This window comes from Histomonas meleagridis (genome assembly GCF_020186115.1).
Source record: "Histomonas meleagridis strain 2922-C6/04-10x chromosome Unknown contig_92, whole genome shotgun sequence".
Classification (NCBI taxonomy): Eukaryota; Parabasalia; order Tritrichomonadida; family Dientamoebidae; genus Histomonas; species Histomonas meleagridis.
In genome coordinates, this window is record NW_027150925.1 from 112,153 (window position 1) to 138,731 (window position 26,579).

Below are 26,579 nucleotides of genomic sequence, written 5' to 3' on the forward strand. Positions count from 1 at the left end.
TCATTAAAGCATTTTTAAATATATTTAATATATTTTATATATTATTTTGAAATTGCAAATTATATTATGAATCTTTAAATAAAATAAATATATGTTCATAATGTTTATATCAATGTTTTCTTGATTAAGAAGTAATTTTACATTATTAATTTTATTTTTCATACATCCTTTCATTAATGCTGTTATAATATTTTGATAGTAACTCCAAAAATTTTTGTTATAACAAATTTTAAAAGTAAACATTAACAAATATCAAAGAACATACTTAAAATTGATATTAATTCCTTCTTGTTCAAGAAGAAGTTCAACAATTTCAGTGGAATCTTTACCACATGAATATATAAGTAAATTTTTAATAAATTATAAGTAACGCCAAATATTGATATGAAAAATTAAATAAATTTGTTGAACATATTTTGCATTTGGATTAATATGAAACTTATCAAAAAGTATCTTAAGAATTTCCACATTTCCTTTAGAGCATATGATTAAAGGTAACAAATGAAATTTAGATAAACATTAAAATATAAATAGAAACAAATTCTTTGTAAAAGAAATGCTTTTAATGTTAATATCGATTTTTTCATGATTAAGTAATAATTTAACGATATCAAAATGATCATTTTTAGCTGCATATATTAATGCAGAATAAAATCATCAAAACTAAAACCATAAATTATATTTAAATATCAAATTAGTAGAATAAACTTTATATTAGAATAATAAAAAGTTTCGCAATTTATATCAATATCATTTTGTTCAAGAAGGAATTTAACAATATCTATATACCCATATTGTGATGCAATAATAAGTCCATTAAAAAATATTTATATTAAATTCCAAATATTATTTACAATTATCAAATTATTCGAATAATTTTTAAATAAAATAAATAAATTGATGCAGCATTTATATCAACACCATTTTCAACAAGAAATTTTACTATCGATGTGTAATTATTCTCAGAAGCCAAAATGAGTGAAGTTGTAAACAAATTAAATCAATTCCAAATTTTATTTAAAAATATCAAAATTATAAAACAAACTTTAAACATATAGAATTTATTTCTTTTGCATTTAAATCGACATTTTTTTGCTCTAAAACATAATTTACAACATCAATATTTCCAGATTTCAGAGCAAAAATTAAAATTTCATTCGGTAATTTATATTTTAAATGGAAATGTTTTAAAAGGAAAATATTTCCAATATTTGCAGATTCATTTATAATATAATTTGGAATTTTAACATTTTTCTTCTCTAAGAATGATAAAATCTCATAATTATCATAAGTTATACATTCACTTACCAAATTCGTTAAATTTTCCAATCGATTTTCATAAAGGAAAGTAAAGATATCATTTTGATGGAATTCAATTGCTGCATTAAGCGAACCAGAAAACGATGAATTGTTTTGTCTACAAAAACGAAATATTTCAAGATTTCCACCTGCAACAGCATATTTTCCATTACATGTAAAATTAGGATCATTCATTTGTAAGAATTTGAAACAATTTATAGAGCCGAAAAATGCAGCATAATCACCTAATGTCGGAAGATGTTTATCATCTGTAATAAAAGAACATCTTTCATATATAGAAGGTTCAATAATTTGATTAAAGTTAAACTTTTCTCGTGATGTAATTTCTTGAAGTTTTTCTACATCATTATTTCGAATAGCTGTTAATACTTCTGATGGATTAACTCCATTATGAACTAACTCTTTTTGAAGTTTCCAATTATCTTCTTGAAGATTATTTCGATCGTGAAAAAATAATCTACATAATTTATATTCACGGAAACTCAATTCTTTATAAGAAGTGCGAAGTTCTTCTTGAGTCATTCGATGTGCAAAATATGGTGATGATAAATATAATTTAGAACTAATTAATTCTTTTTCTATCAGCTTTTCAATAAGATAATATGTTTCTTGTATTTTAAACTTGAGAATACATAGATAAAAAACAGAAAAAATATTTATTTTTGTTTTGTTTTTGGAGTTAATTTTTTCTTCTATAGTTTTTAAAAATTGAAAATATATGTCTTCTTCTTTTTTTCGTGAGATAAATGATGTAAATACCATATGACATATGATAATAATAAAAGATTGTTGTAATTCAAAATCAATCAAATTCATTGTCGATTGGATAGATTCTTCCATATTTTCTGCACTTAGCTTTATAATTATATTTTGTAATTTTTGTAATAAGTTTAAATTAAATTCGTTAATGCTTTGTTGGCCATCCATTAGATCAGCGAGGAACTGGCATTTGTTTTCTATGCATTTTAATCGTTCTTGAAATCAAAAAGTTAGTGTTCTAACAAGAGCACGTTTAAATCTTTACATTTTGTCTATCAATGGAATTTGAAATACTAAAGTAATATTCGGAAATTATACAGTATTGATATTACCATCAATGTTTTAGTAATTTGATATCTCAAAATGTTATTTGGAAATTATTTAAAAAAGATTTAATAAATTGATTAGATATAAGTTATGCGTTTACTTGACTTTTTCACATGCACCGCCAGCTGCTTTGATCTTGGCTTCGGCTGACTTTGAAAAATCTTTGGCACGAACTATTAATGGAATTTGTGGAAGCTCGCCACGGCCAACAACCTTGAAATAACCATTGGCAACGCAATCAATGACTGGAACTGCATCGCCTTGCTTTTTAGAAGCAGCTTGATTGCGAACTTCTTCTGGGACTAATGTCCAAAGTTTGTCAATATTGATGATTGGTTCCCATTCACGGCATTTGAAAATATGGAGGCGGCGCATACCAACTTTTCCAAAGTAACCTGGGTGATAACGATCGAACCAAGTTCTTTGATGGTGTTGACCACCTGCATTACCGCAACCTCCTGGTGATTTCCTGTGTTTTCCAACACGACCGTAACCCATAGATTCTTGGCCACGAAGTTTCCTTGACTTCTTAAAGCGAGTTGGCATTAAGCAAAAGGGATGACCAAACTCCCAAAACCGTTTGATGATGCTCAATATCAATAAAAGTATCTGTTTAATACTAAATAACATTATTAAAGTGAGGGAAACAGGCTTTGGTAGCTCAATCGGCAGAGCGCAGGTCTCATAATCCTGAGGTCGTGGGTTCGAGCCCCATCCAAAGCAAAATGGATCATTTTTTGTTTTTTTCCCCTGAAAATGCAGCTACGTGCTCGCAGGAAGGAAACAGAAGTCCTCAGCCAGGAGGGATACGAATTTTAAATCCACGAGATCGATTATCATCTAATGATTCAGAAGATCTTTTGACTTTACCTACCCCAGTTGACTCTACTCCTTCTCCCGCACATTCTACACCCTTAGGAGCTTCGATATCTCCAAAACTTAGCCCCGAAGCTTTGGAAGAAGACATCATCTACGCCGCTGATAAAACCGCTTTTGACCATCTCAAAAAACCTTCCAAATGTGAGACTATTCAAAGGACTTTTTCTTAGAAAACCGGAAATTTCTGACCCTGATCTTATAAATTCTGAAGATTCCGATGATTCCTCTGAATTTTCTTTTGAGGAGACGGATAGCAGCGAGATTCAGCCACAAAACGATCAATTTTCAGAATCTACAGATAAATTCCTTAGAAATCCAGAAGACGACGACGATGAAAAACCCGATTCAATTTAATGTTAACATTCAGACAGTCGATAAAGTCAATGAACAAGAAGATATTTCAAATAAAGTTATTAACAAGCTCAAAACAATCACAGATACCAAGCAACTTAAAGAATACATTGATACGCTCAACCAATCAGTTTTTGACAACTATTCAGATTTTTTGATAGAATGGAACTTAATTTAATTCAGCTTATGATTCTGAGGAACTGGTTCCCACAACCTTATATTTATTGTTGTAAATATCATAACTGCAATTATGGAACCAACCATCACCAACAAATTGATTCACATTTATTCAATACTCATCAAGAACAATATCAAAAACACAATTGTCTATCATCAGAAATCATTGGATATTTATTAGAAAAAGATACTGAGTGGTATGAATATGATCATACAAATAATACTTATAACAAATTAGGACCTCAAATGGCGGGGAAAGATGCAGGCCCTTTTTGGGGGTTAATTATGAGTTATGTTAAAGAAAAATACTACATTACCTACAATTTATGAATTATTAAGACCTAGAGATTGTTTTTAAATGTACAATATGTGGGAACAAGTAGTTAGTTCAGTCCAAGCTATGAGACTTCATAATTCCCAAACTCATATCAATTCAAGACAAACAATAAGAGGTTCTAGACCAAATAATATCCAAGAAATTCAAATAATCAATGGTTCACTAAAAGAAATTGAAATCGCAAATAGCCAAAATTATAAAGATTCAGAAGAAGATAGCTCTATTGAAAAACAACAAAGTGAATCTTCTTCAGATAATGAGCATATAACTATAAATCAAGAAGAGACTAAAGACATAACAGAAACTAGTCAACAAGAATCAGAAACTCAAGAAGTCGAAGAATTGCATCCATTAAACATCGAAACTCAAAACAGGGAAGAATCTAATTCATCAGTAATTGAAGAAGAAAAACAACTAAATCATAATACCAAAAACACAGTTAAAATGTTAAACAATAACCAACTTCAATTTTATAATGACAAATGTAACAAATGGAGAAATAAATATCGAAATCAAAACGTTAGTTTCAAAAGATTAAACAAAGCACAAAGCGAAAATCTATTCAGCCGAAAATCAATGAATTATTTAAAAAATATTATTATCAAAGAAGCTAAATTCTTATTAGACAAAGATAACATTACATGGAACATTATGGATGGATTTTTAATTAAAACAACACATAGAATTCAAAAGCTATTAACAAATACATTCCCCAATCTCAATCAAATAAATATTAAATACGATGAGAAACAAATCATAAGAAAAGAAAAACTATACTTATATCAAAATAAAATTATTGAAATCGATAAAATTATTGATTACATTTATAAAATCATAGATATTATTAATGCACATCAAGAAGATTTAAACAATAACCAAAACGCATTAAATGCTATTGCTAATATTAAAGAAGGTTTAATCAAATCATTAAGTAAATTTAGTGAAGATGATTTAAAAAAACATATTTAATATTCGATCAGTTGAAGATATAGATAATTTAATTAATGAAGACGAAGAACATCGTGAAGAAAGATTTAAATGGATTAGAACAATACTTAGAAATTATATTGATAAATTAAACCCAAATGATATAAAAGGAAGTGAAAAACTACGTAAATTTTATGATGAAGATCCTAAAAGATGTATCCGATGGAAACTTTTAGCCAATACAACACCTTCATGTAATATACCAATCGAACAACTTGAAAAACATTTTAATAATGAATGGGCTAATAAAGAACATATTATAGAAGATGATACATGGTATCTACCTAAACTTTTATCTAATGAAGACAACAAATTTATTATTGATTATATTACAGATGAAAAGAATATCATTAATACAATTAAAATTAAAGACAATTTATCTGCATGTGGTCCAGATGGAATTCCTAATTCTGTTTGGAAAAGTAATCCAAAAAATACAGCAATTTTATTATCTCTAATTATTAAAAAACATTATTAAATTTCAAAAAATACCAGAACAATGGAAACAATCCAAAACTATTTTAATATTCAAAAAAGATGACCCATCAATACCAAAGAATTGGAGACCAATAAGTATTTCAGATACAATTTACAGAATTTTTACTACATTATTAGCAGATAGTATTCAAATAGTAAACAAATCAAAACATATTTTCTCACCACAACAAAAAGGATTCATTAAAGGTTGTAATGGTTGCACTGAACATACAGTCACAGCCAATGAATTAATATCTGATGCTTATAGGAAAAATAGGAATATTATTATTACAACTCTAGACTTTGCTAATGCATTCGGTTCAATTCCACATAAATTTATCTTTAATAATATGAAACAATTAGGCTTTTAACAATAATATAATCGAAATTATTCATTCTATGTATCAAAATATTTCCACAAACATTGTTATCAATGGAATCAAATCAAATGATATTAGAATAAGAAGAGGAGTTAGACAAGGATGCCCTCTATCGCCTCTTTTTATTTAATCTTTGTCTCGAACCTCTAATTAGAAAGATTAATGAAGAACGAAAAGGAACAGATATCTATATTCAAGAATTAAATGATAATATTAACATGGGAATCCAAGTATATGCAGATGATGTAATGTTAATTTCAGATGAACGAGAAAAAAATGGAAGAATTAATTAATACTACAACAAAATATTGTAATTATGCTAAAATTCAATTAGCACCACAAAAATGCCAATCATTTTCATACATTTTAGATGGTAATCGTAGAATTCCTTTACAAGAACCTTTGATTATAAATAATGTCCCAATCCAAAATAATGATGTTTTAGCTAATATTCAATATCTAGGTTCAGCAATTTCAGTTACTAAAAAGACAACGTATGAAATTCGCAGATCGAACTATTAATGAAGTTATAAGGAAAATCGAATTAATTGGTGAATCAAAACTAAGATTAAATCAAAAATTAGATGCTCTTAAACGATTTATAATTCCACAATTAGATTTTATTATGATAAATGGACAAATTAGTCTTACAAAACTTAAACACTTAGATCAAATAATTCGAAACTTAATTAATAATCATATCAAAAGCAATAGTACACCTAAACATTTCTTTTTATTGTAATTGGAAAGATGGAGGACTTGGAAGGCCTTCTCTTAAAGAAAGATATCTCTATTTACAAATTAAAAATTATTTATCTTTATTTTACTCGAAAAATGAAACAGTCAAACACTTCATACAACAAATGGCAGAAGATGAAATTAATTTTTAGAAGAATAATTATCTCAGAAGTTCCTCAAAGATTTAACAATATCACTGAATATGAAAACCAAATAGCACAAGAATCAGAGAATAAAACTAATAATTTATTCATTCGAGCAATCGATGCATCACGTAAATTAAATATAGGTATCAACTTTAATAATAACTCTCTTTCCATGAAGAATCTTGATAATGATGAAATTATTGAATGTAACTCGATCAATAATTTTAACAGATCGTTAATTACGTTACTTCAAAAACGTCATCTTAATAAACTTCAAGAATTTAAACTTCATGGTCACTCTTTTTTTACTCTTGAAAACTCTAAATACTCTAACTCTTTTTTCGGTACCTATACAAGAAAAACTTCAGATAGTATTCAACGTTTTTGTATCAATGCAAGATGTAATAACTTACCTACTAAGGAAATTTTAAGTAAAAAGAATCCAAATACATCCAAAATTTGCCCATATTGTAGAAACCAAAACGAGATTGAATCACTGAAACATATTCTAAATCATTGTGTTCCTCAATACTCCAAATATACTCGAAGACACAATGATGTTGGTGAAATTATTATTAAATCTATCGAAAAATCAAATAAATCTAAATTTATTTTCCATAGATCACAAGAAGTTAAAATTAATGACTTTCATTTACCTGATAGATCTAAAAGACTTAAACCAGACATATGGTATTTGGATGACAAAAAAGGCAATCTTAATATAATCGAAATAACTATACCTTATGGTGAAATCTCGAACATTAACACATTACCAGACGAAGAGATTTCCAACTCATTAAATTATAGTCGTTACATTAAAAATAAGAAATATGAAACTTTGATTCAAGATATTACTGACACTTATCAAATTAAAGTTAAATACTATATCATTGTTATTTCATCTCTTGGAGCAATACCATTCGAAACTTATTCGGATATCTTAAAATTATGTAATAATAATGAAATCATTACTTCAGAAACATGTAAAAGATGCAGTGAATGTACATTAATTCATTCTATGAAAATTTTTCTGGAATGCTATCAACCCACAACCAAGGAATCGTAACGTGAATGAAGGTAGAGGCGTCCAGACCGATGAAAGTGAAGGCGAAGAATCATTAACATCAACAGAAATTGAAGACAGTATCGAAGAAGAAAGCTTTCAAGGAGAAATCCCGAATAACCAAACAGACGTGGAAGAAGAAGAGAAATCAGAAGAGGTACATCAAGAAATAAGCCAACCGAAAAGTCCCAGAAAACGAAGAAGGAAAAGAAGTCGAAGAAAACATAGTAATCTCGTTCCTGCGGAAGGAAGAGTTGCTAACGAATAGAAGAAAACATAATAACCTCGAAGGATCATATAAATAAATAAAGAGCCCCATCCAAAGCAATAATTTTTTTTATTTATTGCCTCTATTTTTCATATTTGAAGAAAATATAGAAAATAATAATCGCAGTAACATATACCATCAGTGTTTTGTTGTCTTTTTGTTACTATGTCTGCATAAAGATATCAAAATATGTTGATTCTTCATCATTAAAAAAATAAATTTGAGAGAGTTTTCAGAATGCTTTTGCAATAACTACTAGTTTTTTTACTATTCAAGAATCAACATATTTTAGGTTGTCTTCATAAATTGAATCTTTTATGGTAACTTATTTTTCGTACATATGATGCAATTCCTAATCATTGGGATGATAACCTTCTATTTGCGTATACCTAATCAAATTTGAATGGCAAAAAATTTTTGACATAATACGATAGAAGTTTTTGAATTACCAAAAAACAAAATAACTCAATTCAATTATCACCGGATTTAAACAACAAGTGGTGTTCCTCTGAATATTTTAATTTTCAATGATTTAATTAACCTTTTGAATTACGCTATGGGTAGCTATTACGGTGGTCTTTGACTTCACAAATCAAATCTAAAATGTCTATTTACGAGCCCCTTCATGAAAATGAAAGTTCAGTTGAACATAAGGAAACTGAGGAAGAAAAAGAAAACGAAAGGTTCACAGGTCATTCACCTTTAGTAACATTATTATTTTTAAGTTTAGGTGCGATTGGATCTCTTGTTTCTGCAGCAATTGAGTCTGTAAATTTGATAATTATATCAAAAGGACTTAAAAATATTCAACCAGATGTAACAGAAATAATAGGTTTCGCATCTACATGTGTTGTTCCAGCAACGTCGTTTGGAACAATTTTTGGACAAGCAATAACTGCTTATTCTTCAAAATTAATCGGAGCAGGGAAACGTGATATAGCTGCCAAACTTACTAATGATGTTGTTCGTTTTACAACTGTTTTATCTATATTTTATGCTGTTGGGTATGCTTTTGTTATCAAGCCATTCCTTAAATTTTGTAATTGCCCTAGTGATTCGCTTCAAGATTCATTTGAATATGTTCTTCCAGTTATTTATTTACTTCCATTTTATTCTTTAATTGTAGCAGAAACAAATTATATTCAAAGCATTGGACGCTCAATTCTTAGCGGTCTTGTTGGTATAGCAACAAGTATAATTACTATAATTCTTACTGTTATATTTGTATTTGGATTTAAGACAACATCTAAATATTTAAAATATCCTGCTGGAATTTCAAGAATACTTTTATCAATAATTTTATTTGTACTTATGTATAAAGGCAAATTTTCATTAAAGCTTAATTTTAAAATGTTATTAGAGAAACCAATAAAAGAAACATTTAAAGGTATTCTACTTGGATTGCCAATTGCTTTACAACTTTTATATGCGATTATTCCACCGTCAATTATATTAAAGTCATTAACAAGTGCAGATCCTGATCATAGTGATCTAATTGGTTCTATGTATTCAACATATAGTACTCTTTCTTCTCTTGAGTTAGCTGCTGTTAGTATATTCCTTTGTGGTTTTCTTTCTGGTGCTACTTATGCATTTGGTGCCAAAAATTATGAAAGAATTTATAAATTACTAGGGTGGACATTATTATTTTCATTTATTTGGGTTGGTTTATTTACTGTTGTTGTTGTATCTTCACCCAAAGCAATAATTAAATTGTTTTTAAATACAGAAGAAGCAATTAATTATGCAAGTCAAATTTTACCAATTCCTTTTTATACTTCTTTTTTAAATGCACTTTCAATTATAATATGTATGTTTTTAATTGTAATTGGAAAACCTATTTTAAGTCTTATAAATATTACGCTTCAAATGGTATTGATTTGTGTTGGAGCTACATTGCTTAAAAAAACAGGAAACACAAAGTTAGTCATGCATTCATACAATATAGGGTGTTCAAAAAGTCCTGACCCCCCCTCCTATTATGGGCTGTGATTAGTTTATAAATAAAATATTCATATAATATTAAAATATAGTTAATGAAGATCTTATATATGTGAAATATGTGATTTTTGATTAATTGCATATCGAGAAAAATTTAATTTAAATTTTGGTGACGCAAAAAATTTGAGAAGAACCGTCACTTTTTTTCATGGATGCCGTCGAACAAAGATTCATTATTAAATTTCTCTTCCTCTCAGGAAAAAGATACAAAGCCATATACAGAGAAATGTTCACTGTCTTGGGAAATAATACAGTTCATATAAGTACAGTCAAAAGGTGGTGAAAAAAAAAAAAAAATGGTGACTTTTCATGCCTTGATGAGGAACGTACGGGGAGACCCCCCATCTGATCTTGTTCATCCAATTTCAAAAATTCTTCAAAAGCAACCATTTATTTCAGCCCGCTTAATTGCAAAGCAATTATCAGTGACTCCAAATACTGTATTAAAAGTTCTTTATGAGGACATGGGGTTGAGGCGCTTCACTAGGAAATGGGTCCCCCATGATTTGACGGAAGAACAAAAATTGGAAAGAGTCGATATGTCAAAATCAATTTTAAAAAATATTAGAAAAAAGCGGAAAAGAAAAAATTTCATTAATATAATGACTGGGGATGAGTCATGGTTTTATTTTAATTATCAAAGTTCTTATATGTATGCAGCATCACGAGATGAAGTGCCAACCCGTACCGAATAGAAAATTGACAGTGAAAAAAATCATGCTGACAATGTTCTTCAATGGAAATTCCCTATTATGCATTGATTTTCTACCAAAAGGCAAAAAAATATAATCAACGCTATTTCATCGATAATATTATTGAAGAAATAATTAAAAATACAAATGAGGATGAGGATCAATTGGACTTAGATCAAATGATGATTCATATGGACAATTGTAAAGTTCACAAAGGAAATTTAGTTCAACAAAAATTAAATCAAATAAAGCTTAAATCCATTCCGCACCCACCTTATTCTCCTGACATCAGCCCATGCGACTTTTGGTTATTTGGTTATTTAAAAAAATATTTGGAAGATAAAGAGATAAAATCGAAACATCAATTAAAAACTCAAATTTTAACGGCATGGGAACACGTCAATTTTGAAGAGCTTCAAAGCGTGTTCTTGGAATGGATCAAAAGATTGAAGTGGATAATAGAAAACAATGGAGAATACTATATCACATAAATAAACAAGAATATCTAAAATTGTTTATTCATTGAGATAGGAGGGGGGGTCATGACTTTTTGAACACCCTATATTTCTAATGGTGTGGTTTTCATTTGTTGCTTAGGCGGTTTCTTATTTTATCACTTTAAGCTTCAAAAACAGATCAAAGAAGAACAATTTAAAACAGAAACTGAAAATTTAGATGAAGTTTGAAGGAAACAAATTTTTATATTCAGAAATGAAAACGAATTCATACCAATATAATCAGTTATATGTTAAAATAACATTTAACAAATTACTTGTTAAATCTAAATAAGAATTCTCTTTTCTTTTAAAAAAAGTTGTTGTAATTTGAGCATTATGTTATACAGAGTATCAAATTTTAATAAATGATTATCATATTATTTTTTTTAATATTTCTTAGTCAAAAACTTTTTCTAATTGATTACTCTGACTCTAAAGAAAATGTTTACAAGCTGCTTTTGGTTAACCAAAATATGCAACAAATAATCAACCAATTTTTTTACTATATTAGGCGAAAAACATGTTTATTCTTCCTTCTTCTTTGTTTGACCAAGAAGAACCTTGTGAATATGTGGAACAACACCTGCAGATGCAATTGTGATATTAGAAAGAAGTTGGTTCAATTCTTCATCATTGCGTATTGCAAGCATAATGTGACGTGGTGAAATTCTTGTCTTCTTATTATCGCGAGCTGCATTTCCGGCAAGTTCAAGAACTTCGACTGTAAGATATTCAAGAACTGCTGCCATGAAGACTGGAGCGCCTGCACCAACACGATCTCCATAACGACCTTCACGAAGGAAACGATGTAAACGACCTACTGGAAATTGAAGACCTGCACGACTTGATCTTGTCTTTGGATGAGCACGTTCTCCATCAACTGCTGTCTTTGTAGCTGTTTTCTTAACACCTTTCTTAGCTGGCATCTAAAATTATGAACTTATTTTTTTCCCGCGGTTCATACAGAAAAAGGCGCCCTTGGCATGTATTGAAATATTGCAGGAGTAAAACGACAGCATTGAAAAAATTGATCATGGTGAAGCGCGGGTAAAATTTTTCATTTTTATATTATGTCAACTAAAAAACCAGCATCAAAGACACCAACAGAAAAGAAGCCAGCCGTTGAAGGAGAAGCTCCAGCTGAAACCGAAAAAGAAAAGAAGCAACGTCATAAGAAGAGAAATGAATCTTTCTCATCTTACATTTTCAAAGTTCTTAAACAAGTTCACCCAGACATTGGTATCTCAAACAAGGCAATGCTAGTAATGAACAACTTTGTTACTGATATCTTTGAACGTATTGCAAGAGAAGGTGCCCGTCTTGTTGATATGAATGATCGAAACACACTTGGATCTCGTGAAATACAAACAGCTGTTCGTCTTGTTCTTCCAGGAGATCTTGCTAAGCATGCTGTATCAGAAGGAGGAAAAGCTGTTGCTAAATTCAATGCAGAGTAAATACATTTTAAGTACTTTATATTACATTTGTTTTTTCCAATGAGCCCTACTTTTAAATGTTCTATTATTAAATTAATAAATCTTTTTTAAAAATAATTATCAGTGTTGAAATGTGAAAGAAAATTTATAGCTAAACACATGGTATAATGAGTAAATAACATTGGTTCGTGCCAAGCAAATTCAAATTGAATATCATGAATTATAAAATATCTTGAATTATATATTTAATGTGTAACTCTTTTTGGATAAAATTGCCATATTACTGGGGAACAACAATAATAATTTTACTTTAACACTATATTTCGAGCTTATATTAAACATAATACAATGCTACCAGTATTCTGATTATCATTTATCTGAATGTATTTCGCTAAATTGATTAAACTTTACTTTTTCTTTATTCTGCATAAAACAAGAGATACCAAAATTTTTAAAAAATAACCCAAAATCTTGTCCAATTCAATTTTATATTAAAGATTTTACTATGAATTAGGTTCACGTTATCATTTCACAATAATGAGACCGAATCGTTTTAGAAGTTTCTCTCATACAAAAACATATGCAGAAAAAAGAAGAGTACCATGTCATTTCATTGCTGAAGAAGAAGAAGAACAAAAAGAAATTATTCAAAAAGATGATCAAAATAAAGAAACAAAAAACGAAAAAAGAGCAAAGGAAAACAAACTTAAAAGTCCAGAATTTATGCCTTTTCAATTCCAAGACAATTTTGATGATTTCAAATCATTTGAAGATAAAGAACCTTCAATAGACTTTTTCATTGATTATAATGGCAAAGATGATAATTTTGATGGATTTGAAGATGCCTTCGAAGAGCAAAATCAGGAAAACTTGTTTTTTAATGATAATTTTAATTTTGGTGATTTTTGAATGTTAATAAAATAATTTTTATAAATTTAAAGATCATTAACAGTCAATGAAATTAAGAGATAAATCAATTAGATTAATAACTTTCTTTGTACAAAATGGTAAATTTACCAATTTCTAATTTTTTTAAACTGTCCTTTTTTGAAAAAGTTATGACTTTTTGAAATAATTTACGATCATTTTTTGAAAAGAAATAGCGGTTTTAATTTCATTTGGAGACCTAATGGGAAAGAAAAAATGGTGCTGCCAAATATGCAATAATTCATTAAGGTCCCCTGTTGTAACGCAATGTGGCCATATTTTTTGTTGTTCGTGCATAACACGACATTTAAAATATAATAATAAATGTCCAATATGCAATTCCAAAATTGATGAAGAAATGCTTACACCTGTATATGGACATACATTTGATTCAAACCAAGAAGTACGGCATTTACCAAAACCATTAAATAATGCAAATGAACAAAAACAAAAAAATCCTAGTATACTTCAAATGCTTTTAGAAAATACAGAAGAAAATAGGTGGTTTGATGTCGCATTAACAATTTTTCCAATATCACTTCTGTTATTAATGGTTTTTTTTCTTCGCCAGTAGGACTTGCAACCAAAAAACAATATACAGATGTTAATAAAATAATTTTTTAATTACTTTTTTTTTGAAACTGGATTCATCAATCAATTTAAACATGTAACATTTATTATTGTTTCAGGTTTTAGTGCACCTTTTTTAAAGGAAAGAAGGAAGTAATGTTTATGCATGGGCGTAAAATGATTTGATTTATGTTTTTTTATATTTTAATAATTTGTTTTTTATATTTCCGTTGAACGATCATTACGACCGTTTATTTATAATGGGAAACGAAGAATCAACTGCTGCTGGGATTCAGCAACAAAAACCTAGTATTCCAAATCAATCTCAAAGTAACCCATCAGTACAAAGGCCTGCGCCCGTGCGCCCAAAAACAGATCATGAATTATTGATAGTAGTTCGTGGCATGAGGCGAACTGGTAAGAGTACTCTCATCACTTGCATGAGAGGCCTTGATTTCAATGAAGAATACACAGCCACTCCTCACCTTGAAGCCACAGAATTTCTATGGAAAACTCCTCAAGGCGAGAACGTCAATATTACATCTTGGGATGTTGTTGAAAAAGCTCTTCTCCCAGTTGACGCCCATGAAAAGTTTGATTGCCCTGACTCAACTACCATTGATACTTTCAAACGAGCTGATGGATTAATAATAATGATTGATCATCGTTTTCCAGATACTGTTACTCTTGCTGTCAACATTCTCAAGGAAGCCCCACCATCCATTCCCATACTTATTTTCTCGAATTTTATGGATGTTGATAATTCAGATCCAACCATTCCAATTCCACTTCGAGAATATATTGGTCGTTACTTCTATGTCCCAGGTAGTCTTAAACTATCTCAAGGCTTATCTATGATAGCCTCATGGCTAAATCTTCCACTCATTTCATCCAAGAAGCGCATGTACTACAACTTATTCAAAAGCCTTGAATCCGATCTCGAAGTCAAAATTGCTGACTACGCATCGTCAGCACAATATTTCATTGATCCAGAGACTGCTGCATCGCACATGCCAAAAGTTCCAGTACAAATCCACAAACAACAAAATGCAAATCCACAACAAACAGCACAACAGCAACAACAACAACAGACACCAAATGGCTCAATAGAAACAACACAACAACCGCAAAAGCAAAAGAAAGTAATTCGAAGAAAAGTCGTTCGAAGACAAGCGCATCACGAAAGCCAAGAAGAGGAAGAGCCAAAGCCGAAACCGATTACGCAGCAAAGGAGAATCAGTGCACACTTGGACGACAGTGACGAAGAAGTTCTGAAGCCAAATCCGCTTGTGAAGCCGCGAAGAAGCAGTGCGCACATCGAAGAGAGCGAGAAAAAGGAAACGCCGAAACAAAACCCATTTGTGAAACCACAAAAGGCTGAGGAAAAAGAAAACAAATTACCAAAGCAGAAAGTTACGAGCAATAATAAATCAGATGACGAAGAAAAAGATTTCTGGGGAAGCGACGACGATGACAGCGAACAGCCGAAGCCAAATCCATTCGTCAAAGCCAACAACGAAACTGTTAAAGCAAATAATGAGCAGCCGAAGCCAAATCCATTCGTCAAAGCCAACAACGAAACAGCTAAAGCAAATAATGAACAGCCGAAGCCAAATCCATTCGTAAAGACTAATAATGAAACAGTGAAAAAGGAAGAAATTGCAGATGACGACGACGACGACTTTTGGGGCGATGATGATGACGATGACGACGATGCTGATGCGAATGTTGTGCTGCCCGCGGACGACGAAAGCGACGACGACGATGCACCGCGCCCGAATCCATTTGTGACTAAGACGGGCGCAAAGTCGAATTTATACAATTCCATTAAGGAGAGCGAACGCGAGTTAAAGGAACATAAACAAATTGTACAAAATGAGCAACAAAATGTATCATATGCACCACCAGCTGCAAATGTTGAAATGGAAAATGAAGTTGTGGATGACGACGATGGATACACAACACTTGATTAAATAGTTTGAAACATGTGAAATGTTTTTGTAGTTAATGTAATTCTGTGCATAAAAACAATGAAACGACGAATGGTCATCGCAATCCTTTCAAGTTTAGATGAAACTGTCATCAAAATGCAGATCTCTCTTTGCTACAGACGAAGATTCATAAATTCAATTATTGCATAGATATCATTTTTTCTGGACGTTACTTTTAACGGTACTTAAATTCTTTTATAGAATGATTCACTTTTAGATAATATTAGTCTGATTTTCGTCATAACCGTTAATAAGTTGTCAAATTTTGAATTTTTTTACAACAACGGTTAGTATAATCAGCAAAAGTTTCTTTTTCTCTAAAAACATTTTCTGATCACAAAAATAATGCTAATATTTTTTCATATTTTCTGCTAATTGTATTTGAATGCTAGTAAAAATATTCTTATCTCAATAATCGATTTTGATGCTGACAGCAATTCGAACAAAGTTCAGTGAATTTTTTGTAAATGGTTTACAATTTTGTTGTTTGAAAGATTACATTTCAGAACGGCGTCAATTAAGCAAAAAATATGGAATCCAATGAAAAAACATCTCTTCAAAAATTAGCAAAGATCCAATCAAAGTTATTTGTTGTTGAGCAACTCTTGGATTCACAACTTTCAAAGCAGGAACAATTTTCTTCGAACATAATTTCAAGCATTGGTAATCTGATATGTGAACTAAAACTATTATCAATTGTTCGTTCTAAAATCATCTCAAAGAAGAAGGATATGTTAAAATATCATCAATACTTACAAGGACTAAAATTTTCAGTTTTTGAATATTGTCCAATTTTTATAGAAACTAACAAACTAAATCATTTTGTTAATCTCCTTTCCTTACTCAGATACAAACCACAAATTCTTGCTCAATGCATCTATTATTATACATTAAATTATCCACAAAAGATTGCACGATTTGCTTATTCCACCTTCACTGGTATATTCCAACAAGGTTGGTGCCAAGAGGAAGATCAATATTTATGCAATACTTTGATAGAGCTTGCAAAAATTCAATTCGAAAAAAATGTAAGAATCACAGTTAAGGATCCACCAAATTCTCTTAAGAGCCCACTTTCTTCTCCTGAGTATATTCTTTCTGGCCTGGAGCCACTCACATCCTTTGTTACATCCTATCTATTTAATTGTTCGTCATTTGCATATCTCCAAAACTCACTTAGCCAAGTAATAACCATCTTAAACTCATTACCAGCTCTTCGAGATATGCGTAATACCTTTCAACTTGATTTAGAAACCCGATTATTTTCGTCATTTAATTATTGGCGAGTCATTTGTGATAACGCTGCATTATGTTTTAACTCATTAATGCGTTGTCTAGAGCTTCTCCCTGCAGGAGTACCACGCTTATTTTCATATATTCGGCAAACCGAAAATGGAAATGACAAATGCATTTTACTATTTTTCGAAGCATTCATCAATCAAGCGCTTGATAACCCATCGATCTTAGGCATAGTTCCATGGAATCCAGGAACAGCCGAATGGTCGCCTACTCATGATATCACATCAGTATTCCGATCGAAATATTGTTATTTATTCAAGACGAAGACTTATCAGCCACTAGAAAAGATATTAGTTTCGTTTCCATCATATGCCACGATTGATATGAATGTATTTCTTGATGCTTTAGTAGATGATAAGATTCCAAGGACTACATTAATTATGGAAAAAGAACTTTTAAGTACTAATCCGAACTTCCAAAAGGAAATTATTATAAATGGAATCGATTTGCGTTATCTTCATAAGGCCATTTTAACTATACCAGATATTGTAGCTAGTCCAGAGTTAAAAAAATTGATTGTATTACTCGATAATGTAATTGCTAAGAACCAACTTTCATATGAACATTTCCGAATAGTCCTCCAAAGACAGAAAGAAATTACAATAAGCGCAAAACAATACGCTTCATCTGGGTCGTCACTTTTCTCGAGCAATTCACCGGTGATAACCGCTGGCAAGTTGCCCGAGAAAACGAATGACGATTACGCGCAATTCTTTTGCGACACAATATCTGCCTTACCGTCATTTGAAAAAATATTAAATATGTTTCCTTCTGATGACGTACCATCTTTTTTAAGTTACATTCGATTGTTATTAAATCATTTTGTCCCTGAACAAAACTTCATTAGATTTGATACAGTGTTATATCATGCGATATCAAACATAAGTTCATTCGACAAGTTACTTAAAGACATTAAATCAACAGCAGATATACGAAATCAAATGATTATGAATGAAGCAGATAAAACTTCTTCATTACGGACACAAATGCAGCGCTTAAATTCGGCGTTAGAAATAGTTAAAACAATGAGAGCTAATGTCCAAGGTCATATATTAATTGCAATTTCAACCGCGATGATTAAAACCGATATCAATGGACCATTCAAGAACTCAATGTCCAACAGCGCGTTGTTTATAACTGATCCAAAAATCTTTACAAGTGCTACCAAAAATGTAACGACAATGGCCGAAACGTTAACAGACATCATTAAGTTAACAAATGAACAACAATTCGAAGTTACACGGATACTATTTAATCGGATGACAGAGCACATAACACTTAAAAGGTTTTTACATAATGAAAAGACATTTTGGAAAAGATCTGTAATCGTGACAAAAGTCATTGATGAACATTCCAAAAAAATTTTAGCCGAAATCGAAAATGAGATCGGCGCTGGATTTGAACTTGTCCAAAAGTTCCTAAAAAGAGCCGCAGATACGTTGGGCCACATCAGACAAACCTCTGGAATTGCGATAACGATATATTATCTATCGTACACAATCAACTTTTTGAGAGATTTGAAAGAGGAAACTAAAATCAGTTTCGACTTGTTCGTTATGTGGGTTCTGTTGTCAACAAAAGTGAAACACATTTACGGTTTGGGTAAATTTGTTGACCACTTTTTGTTAAGTAACGAAAATTTGTTTTCTATCGTTTCTGGGGCTGACATTCAATGCTTAACGGTGTTTTGTTCGGCTATTTCAATGCTGTTGAAAACATTGAATAAGTACAACGAAATGGTGAAAACAACGTGGTAATAGTAATAGTTATGTCAATAAAAATAAATTCAATAAATATTATATTCTAATTTGTTAAGTGGTGTCATTGTGCATAATCAAATTGGATTTCAAGAAAATTATTCATAAGGCAGATAAAACGATTATTTGTCCTATATTTTGAATGTTCATATTGACGTTAATTTATTGGTTTCATATTCCAAATTTAAATGATAAATTTATGATAAAAGTTGAGAAACATAATAATCACAATTTGGTAATAAATTAACAAATCCAGGCTTTTAGATGCAATAGTTAAAATGAAATCTCTCATAGTAAATAAAATCATATTTATTAGTAGTATCATAATTTGACTATAATAAAGTTTATTTTCATCCTCTCTTTATGTTGTGCTTATGTAATAATTAAATGTTGATAATTATTAAGCTTTAAAGAAGACCATATCAGTAGATAAAAATCATTACGATGTGTCGATAATTCTTCATATCATCCGACTTTTTCATAACTAAAATTCAATAGTTTCGGTTTGTTTTTTCAATGAAGGGGAGTTAACCACTTGGTTCAAATTTTGATGGCACCAGTTGAGGGGCTTTTTGCTTCACAAAATGTTAAGTTTGCTCTTATCTGCTGCATTCTCAGCTTATTACCGAGAACACGAAGAAAAATCTTTTGTTTCATGGATGCGTTCAACCAACCAAATCTATACTGGTGATGAATATCAAACACGTTTTGGTGTCTGGATGGCCAACCAACGTCTTGTTCAAGAACACAACCAAGCCTCTACCTTCAAGCTCTCAATGAACAAATTCTCTGCTTATACACCATCTGAATACAAATCACTTCTTGGATTTGTTCCACAAATCAAAACTAGCAAAGCTAAGAAATCAAACTTCAAGACCAATGGTTCCCTCGACTGGCGTGAAAAAGGTGCTGTTAATGATATCAAGGATCAAGCTAGCTGCGGTTCATGCTGGGCATTCTCTGCTATCCAAGGTGCTGAAGGCGCATACTTCTTAAAGACAGGTAAACTCCATTCATTATCCGAACAAAACCTTGTTGATTGCGTTACAACATGCTATGGATGCAATGGCGGTCTCATGACATCTGCATATGATTATGTTATCAAATACCAAGATGGTAAATTCATGCTTGAAGATGATTATCCATACAAGGCAGTTCAAGGAACATGCAAATTCGATGCATCAAAGGCTGTCGGTTCAATCTCAAGCTATGTCGAAGTTGCTGAATATGATGAAGAAGATCTCGCTGCTAAGGTAACAAACTATGGCCCAACATGCATTGCTATCGATGCTTCACACTTCAGCTTCCAACTTTATTCAAGTGGTATCTATGATGAAACACGTTGCTCATCAACATCACTCGATCACGGCGTTGGCTGCGTTGGCTATGGAACAGAAGGTACAACAAACTATTGGATCGTTCGTAACTCATGGGGCACTTCATGGGGTGAAGATGGCTACATCCGTATGATCAAGGACAAGAACAACCAATGTGGTGTTGCATCAATGGCTTGCGTTCCAATTGCATAAATAGCGTATTGATTCGAATTTTTTATTCTTAATGAATTTATAAAGCTTATGACATAAAAAATTATATAAAATTATGTTGCTAAAATTCATTATGTGATAATATTAACTTTCAGATATAAAAAGAATCGAGTTTATCACTGTATTGCCTTTTCCTGATACAATCAAAGAGTATTCACTAGGAAAGAAGTTGTCATTTTTTATAATCACCTAAAAATAAAACACATTTATCTCCAAAATTAAGTTGGTGCCAGTTAAAGACGATGGAACTTTTTGATATACAATTCACGCCAAATTCAATTGCTGCGATAAAACCGGCCAAATTTCTGAGCACCACTCCCCGGTTTCCGTCAAAATTGAAACGAGATTTGCGGGTTCAAATTTTTTTCGAGAGGGAAAATTTTCGAGCCATGAGCACAAATAATGTTGAATCAATTCCAAGCAGCGAATGCATTCATATATTAAATTCGCTTGATAATATTGTTTTTGGTTTAGAGGAAAGTAATATTTCTGATTCAATTGAATCTACAATAAAACTTATTAATTTATTTTTTCCATATTCATTTAACTATGCACTCAGTCGAATACTATTAATTTCTTTTATTTCTCAAAGGAAAGACTTTAAAGTATATATTGATTACATTAAATCAATTGAAGCTAAAGAAGAAGAATTTCAAATTGACGCTTCCAACAGGTTAATTAATGTATTTACTAATTATCTTATACCTAAACAAACTCAAGAATCATTTTATATCATTGAACAACTGATTAAAAATCATTTAGTTGAACCAGATGTTACTAATAAAATTCAATCATTTTATTTTGTACATCGTAAACAAAATCTAGGCAAACCAGTACGAGCTACTAGTTATATTGAGGAGGATTTCGTAAATGGCTATGATGACCTATCTAAAAATGATTGGGAACTTCATAAGAAATATATTGAAGAAGGACATGCTCCAAATGAACTTGCACGAGTAATACGAAATGATGATATAGAAAAATTCCAAGAAATCGTGACACAATCCAATTTCGATTTAAATCAATTCATTAAGCCATCACTTTATGAACGATATTCATTTATTAATCAAAGTAAAGTTCCATTAATTGATTATGCAGCATATTTTGGTGCAGTTAAATGTTTTAAATATTTACTTGCTAATGGTGCAAAATTACAATCTATTAAATATGCAATTGCAGGTGGAAACATAGAAATCATTCATTTATGTGAACAAAATCATACATCATTTAAAGATGCAACTGAAACAGCACTTGAATTCCATCAAAATGAAATTGTAAATTATATTTCAGATAATCAACTTGAAACAATAACAAATTTAACTTATTTAGGATTGAAGTGTATTCAATATGATAATTATGAATATCTTTCGATATTAGAAAACGAAAACATGGAAATAAATAATATGATCATTAATGAATCAGCAAGAACTGGTAATGCATTATTAGTAATGCATTTCATTGAAGGAAAAGAAATCCCAAAGAATTTCATGTTCTTTTCAATCGAATCTTTAAATGTTGAATTTATGAAATTCATCCTTAATCAAAAAGGATTTGACGTTAATATGCGCGATATTTATTTAATTGTTTTAATGTTTATTAAACTAATTTTTAGTTTTAAAAATGTTTTTGGAATTTATTTGTTTAATTTAGAACACCATTAATTCTTTCAGTTAAAAATAATTCTATAGAAATGGTTCAATATATTCTTCAAAAGAAAGGATATAATATTAATGATAAAGATTTTTATTAATTTTATTTAATGTTTTTTCGAAATATTTTCTGTTTTAATATATTATTTGGAGTTTTTGTAATGTATTTTCAACAGCACTTATATGTGCAGTTTGTAATAATAATATTGAAATAACTAAATTACTTTTGGAGGAAAAAGGTATTGATATTAATGCTAAAGATATTTATTTTGTTTAATATAAAGTTGATTAAAATTATTTAATAATTCAAAATAATATTTGGAAATTATTTAACTTATTTAATACTCCATTTATACATGCAGCAGAAAGTGGTAATATAGAAATTGTTAAATTACTTCTTGAAAAAGGTGTTATTGATGTTAATGCTACAAACATTTATAAGTTTTATTTAATATTTGTATTAATAACTTTATATTTCATTTTAATATTTGGAAATTATTTAAATTATTTGATACAGCACTCATGTTATCATCTGCATTTGGTAAACCAAAAGTCGTTAAATTACTTCTTCAACAAAAAGGAATTAATATTAATGCTAAAAATATTCATTTGTTTTACTTAGTATTTATTTTGATAATTTAGATTTTCAAAATAATATTTGGAATTTATTTAAAATGTTTGAAACAGCACTTATTGAAGCAACCATAAGCCATAATCCAAAAGTATTTAAGTTACTTCTTGATCATGAAGGAATAGATGTTAATGCTAAAGATATTCATAAGTTTTATTTAAAATTCATTTAAATAATTTGAAGTTTCAAAATAATATTTGGTATTTATTTGGTTTATTTAATACTGCTATTATGATACTACGAAAGCCACCTTACTACTCTCCTGAATTGATTCAGATGCTTCTCGAGCATGGAGCAATTGATAGTGACCGAAATGAAGGAAATGAAGGTAATAATTGCAATATCTGGTGAAAAAAGAAATAATTAAAAAAAATCACCTCATACTAAATTTTAACTCTAATGTTTTGTGATAAGTATTTGTTTCACTGAACGAAAAGTTTTTGAGTGATTTATGTATAATAATTTTTCGTTTACTTACATAATATCAATTTGATTCATTTTCCTTTAAAAAAACAATAGCATAGACCAAATTTCAGAAATATTTCTCAGAATTTGATAGTTAAAAAATACGAAATTCCGTTGCTAGCAATTATTTTTTTCGAAAAGCTTTGCATGTGTTAAAATGATTTTCTTTATTTATTTATTTGTGGCTTTTAGTAATAAAATATAGATATAAGTAATTTTTTTTCAAGTGCACCATTTTTTCATCATTTTTACAAAATTGATTTAAATGTGTCAAAAATTAATAACTATATGAATTCTTTCAATTTACACAAATATCGAAATCTTTTATATTTTTGAAGCGTTTCTAAATAAATTATTACAGGAGGCGTTTTTCCATTGTGTTTAAGTTTTTGATAAAAATATTTTTATTCTGAAAAAAAAAATGTTTTAGATTTGCAATAAATATCACATTTTACTTTCACACGACAAATTTCATTTCATAGCTCCTTTCTCTTCAAGTAATTTAATTATTTCATCATTGTCATTCCATTTCGCACACCGAAGAGCCGTTTTAAATACACCGAACAAATTCCAAACATTTCAGCCGAACTCCACATAAAACAAATTTACACATTTCGCATTCACGTCAATTTCCTTATGCATCAGAAGTAACTTCACAATTCCGCAGTAATTCCTTTCCACGGCGATCACAAGTGCACAACAAAACACATCGAACGTACCAAAAATCACATTACGAAACGTCAAACAATACATACAAACGATTTTTGCATTGACGTCAATTCCATTATGCTCAAGAAGCAACTTCACTATTTCCTTATTTCCATTTTTCACTGCGTAAATAAGCGCGTTAGCAAACAAATGAAACAATTATCACAAGTACGAAATATAACATATCATCAGCGTTGACATCAATTCCATTATACTCAAGAAGTAGCTTAACTACTTCGATGTGCTCATTCATAGCTGCGTAAATTAGTGCCGTTCTAAATGATTTATATAATTTCCAAATGTTTTAGTTAAATGTAATTATTTTTAGTGTTTACTTCAATTCCATTTTGCTCAAGAAGTAATTTCACTATTTCATAATGTCCATTTTGCGATGCAAATATCAGCGGCGTACAGAACATTCGAAACAATTTCCAAAATATATAAAAAAACATAAAACATTCGAAGTAAATACTATCTTTAGCATTAATATCAGTTCCTTCTTGTGCAAGAAGTATTTTAAATATAATAACATAACCATGGTATGAAGCATCGAAAAGGTCATTAGGAGTAAAAGTTACATTGTTACAATCAATACGCTCATTGTTAGTAACGTTCTTAAAGAGTTCTTCGTTGTAAGAAACTGTTTTTATATCCAAAAAATTTAATGAAACGTTCGGATGCTTTTGGAAAAGATACTGCAATAGATACAAATTCGCTGTGTCAATCGATAATATAACAATGGAATTATCGATTGTAATTCCTTTCTTTTCTAAACATGAAAATATTTCATAGTTTTGATACAAAATACATTTCTTTCCTAATTCACTTAAATTACAATTTTGAGTTCTATTTTCATACAGATATTTAAAGATATCATTTCGATGAAACATAATTGCTGCTTCATATGCATTTTGAAAAGATGAATGATTTTGTTCACATAAATGAATAATTTCTTCATTTCCACCTGCAATTGCATATTTACCTGTGTTAATTACATTTGCATTGTTCATAAGTAAATATTTAAAACATTTAACAGAAGAAAAAAATGCTGCATAATCAATTAATGTTACATTGTCTTCATTAATAAATGAACATCTTTCATAAAGTGATGGTTCAATTATTTGATTAAAATCAAAATTTGTTTGTGATGATATTTCTTGAAGTTTTTCGATTTCATCATTTCGAATTATTTTCGCAATTTCATTTTGATTATGTCCTTCTTTAATATACCTTTTATGAAGTTCCCAATCATTCTTTGAAAGTTCTTTGTAATTCTCCAAAATGTATCCGTAAAATTGTTTGTGTTTGAGTTTGTCAATTTGCTGAGGCAATTTATAATGTGAAAAGTATATCATTGGCAAGTATTTGCATGTTTTTGGTCCAATCATTTTGCTCTGTATCATTTTTTCAAGAAGATAAACTGCTTCCTGACTGTGAACAGAGTCAAAAATGTCTCTTTTGATACGTACAGATAATAGAAGTTTAGTGAATACATCGATAACATTAACATTTGTTTTGATTCCTTTAATTTTTGTATCCATTTTCTTTATAAACTCGAGGCATAACTTATCGAAACCTTTTGCAACAAAGTACGCATAGATAATTCTGCATGTAATAACTATAAATGTATATGATAATTCAGTAGTAAAGTACCTTAATGAATACTCAACATATGCATCAATGTTATCCTCACTTAAATTGAATATAATTTCCTCAATATGCCTTAATATTCGAATATTTTTTCTGTATTTTGTAGTATGACTTTGACTGTTTCCCATTCAATGGTATGATTTAACGTTCAATAGAGGTGCAGTCAAAAAAATTTTTTCGAAGCGAAATTTCTTGAAACTTATTTCATAGATAGAGGTATGACATACCTTCAAATATCTATGAACACATTTTCTTTGAATTTCTTATGTACGTTTTGGAGAAAATGTGAAATTACGAAAAATGTTTCCAAGAAAATATTACTATTTATCATAAAGTACATATATATGCAATAAAAGTTGATTTGAACGTATCTCGATATACTTTATTTATAATGGGAAAGACAATCAATCTGAAATAATAAGGTGCGATATCCTTGTTTTTTTATATATTCATATTATTTAAAGTCTAAAAATAGATTTATTTATTGAACTTATTAAAAAATATAAAATATATAAAATATTATTTTAATTTTTATTTATTTCCTAATTCA

The 26,579-nt window shown here is 29.7% G+C and overlaps 6 protein-coding genes across 6 annotated transcripts; 4 read left to right on the top strand and 2 right to left on the bottom strand.

Annotated features, from left to right (window-relative positions):
* Positions 1-2,502: 2,502 nt before the first annotated feature.
* Positions 2,503-2,952, bottom strand: GO595_009644 (60S ribosomal protein L27a; the record flags this gene model as incomplete). The annotated part of the gene is made up of 1 exon (XM_067923352.1): positions 2,503-2,952. One exon carries the CDS (start codon positions 2,950-2,952, stop codon positions 2,503-2,505), a length of 450 nt encoding a protein of 149 aa, XP_067770172.1.
* Positions 2,953-3,131: 179 nt separating this feature from the next.
* Positions 3,132-3,455, top strand: GO595_009645 (uncharacterized protein; the record flags this gene model as incomplete). The annotated part of the gene is made up of 1 exon (XM_067923353.1): positions 3,132-3,455. The coding sequence occupies one exon, from the start codon at positions 3,132-3,134 to the stop codon at positions 3,453-3,455; it is 324 nt and encodes a 107-aa protein (XP_067770173.1).
* An 8,468-nt stretch (positions 3,456-11,923) lies between these two features.
* On the bottom strand, positions 11,924-12,325 carry GO595_009646 (Histone H2A; the record flags this gene model as incomplete). The annotated part of the gene is made up of 1 exon (XM_067923354.1): positions 11,924-12,325. The coding sequence occupies one exon, from the start codon at positions 12,323-12,325 to the stop codon at positions 11,924-11,926; it is 402 nt and encodes a 133-aa protein (XP_067770174.1).
* A 144-nt stretch (positions 12,326-12,469) lies between these two features.
* On the top strand, positions 12,470-12,856 carry GO595_009647 (Histone H2B; the record flags this gene model as incomplete). The annotated part of the gene is made up of 1 exon (XM_067923355.1): positions 12,470-12,856. One exon carries the CDS (start codon positions 12,470-12,472, stop codon positions 12,854-12,856), a length of 387 nt encoding a protein of 128 aa, XP_067770175.1.
* Positions 12,857-14,592: 1,736 nt separating this feature from the next.
* On the top strand, positions 14,593-16,305 carry GO595_009648 (rab-like protein 6; the record flags this gene model as incomplete). Its single annotated transcript, XM_067923357.1, has 1 exon — positions 14,593-16,305. The coding sequence occupies one exon, from the start codon at positions 14,593-14,595 to the stop codon at positions 16,303-16,305; it is 1,713 nt and encodes a 570-aa protein (XP_067770176.1).
* Positions 16,306-16,853: 548 nt separating this feature from the next.
* Positions 16,854-20,908, top strand: GO595_009649 (Clan CA, family C1, cathepsin L-like cysteine peptidase; the record flags this gene model as incomplete). The annotated part of the gene is made up of 2 exons (XM_067923358.1): positions 16,854-19,114; positions 19,945-20,908. The coding sequence occupies 2 exons, from the start codon at positions 16,854-16,856 to the stop codon at positions 20,906-20,908; spliced, it is 3,225 nt and encodes a 1,074-aa protein (XP_067770177.1).
* Positions 20,909-26,579: the final 5,671 nt, after the last annotated feature.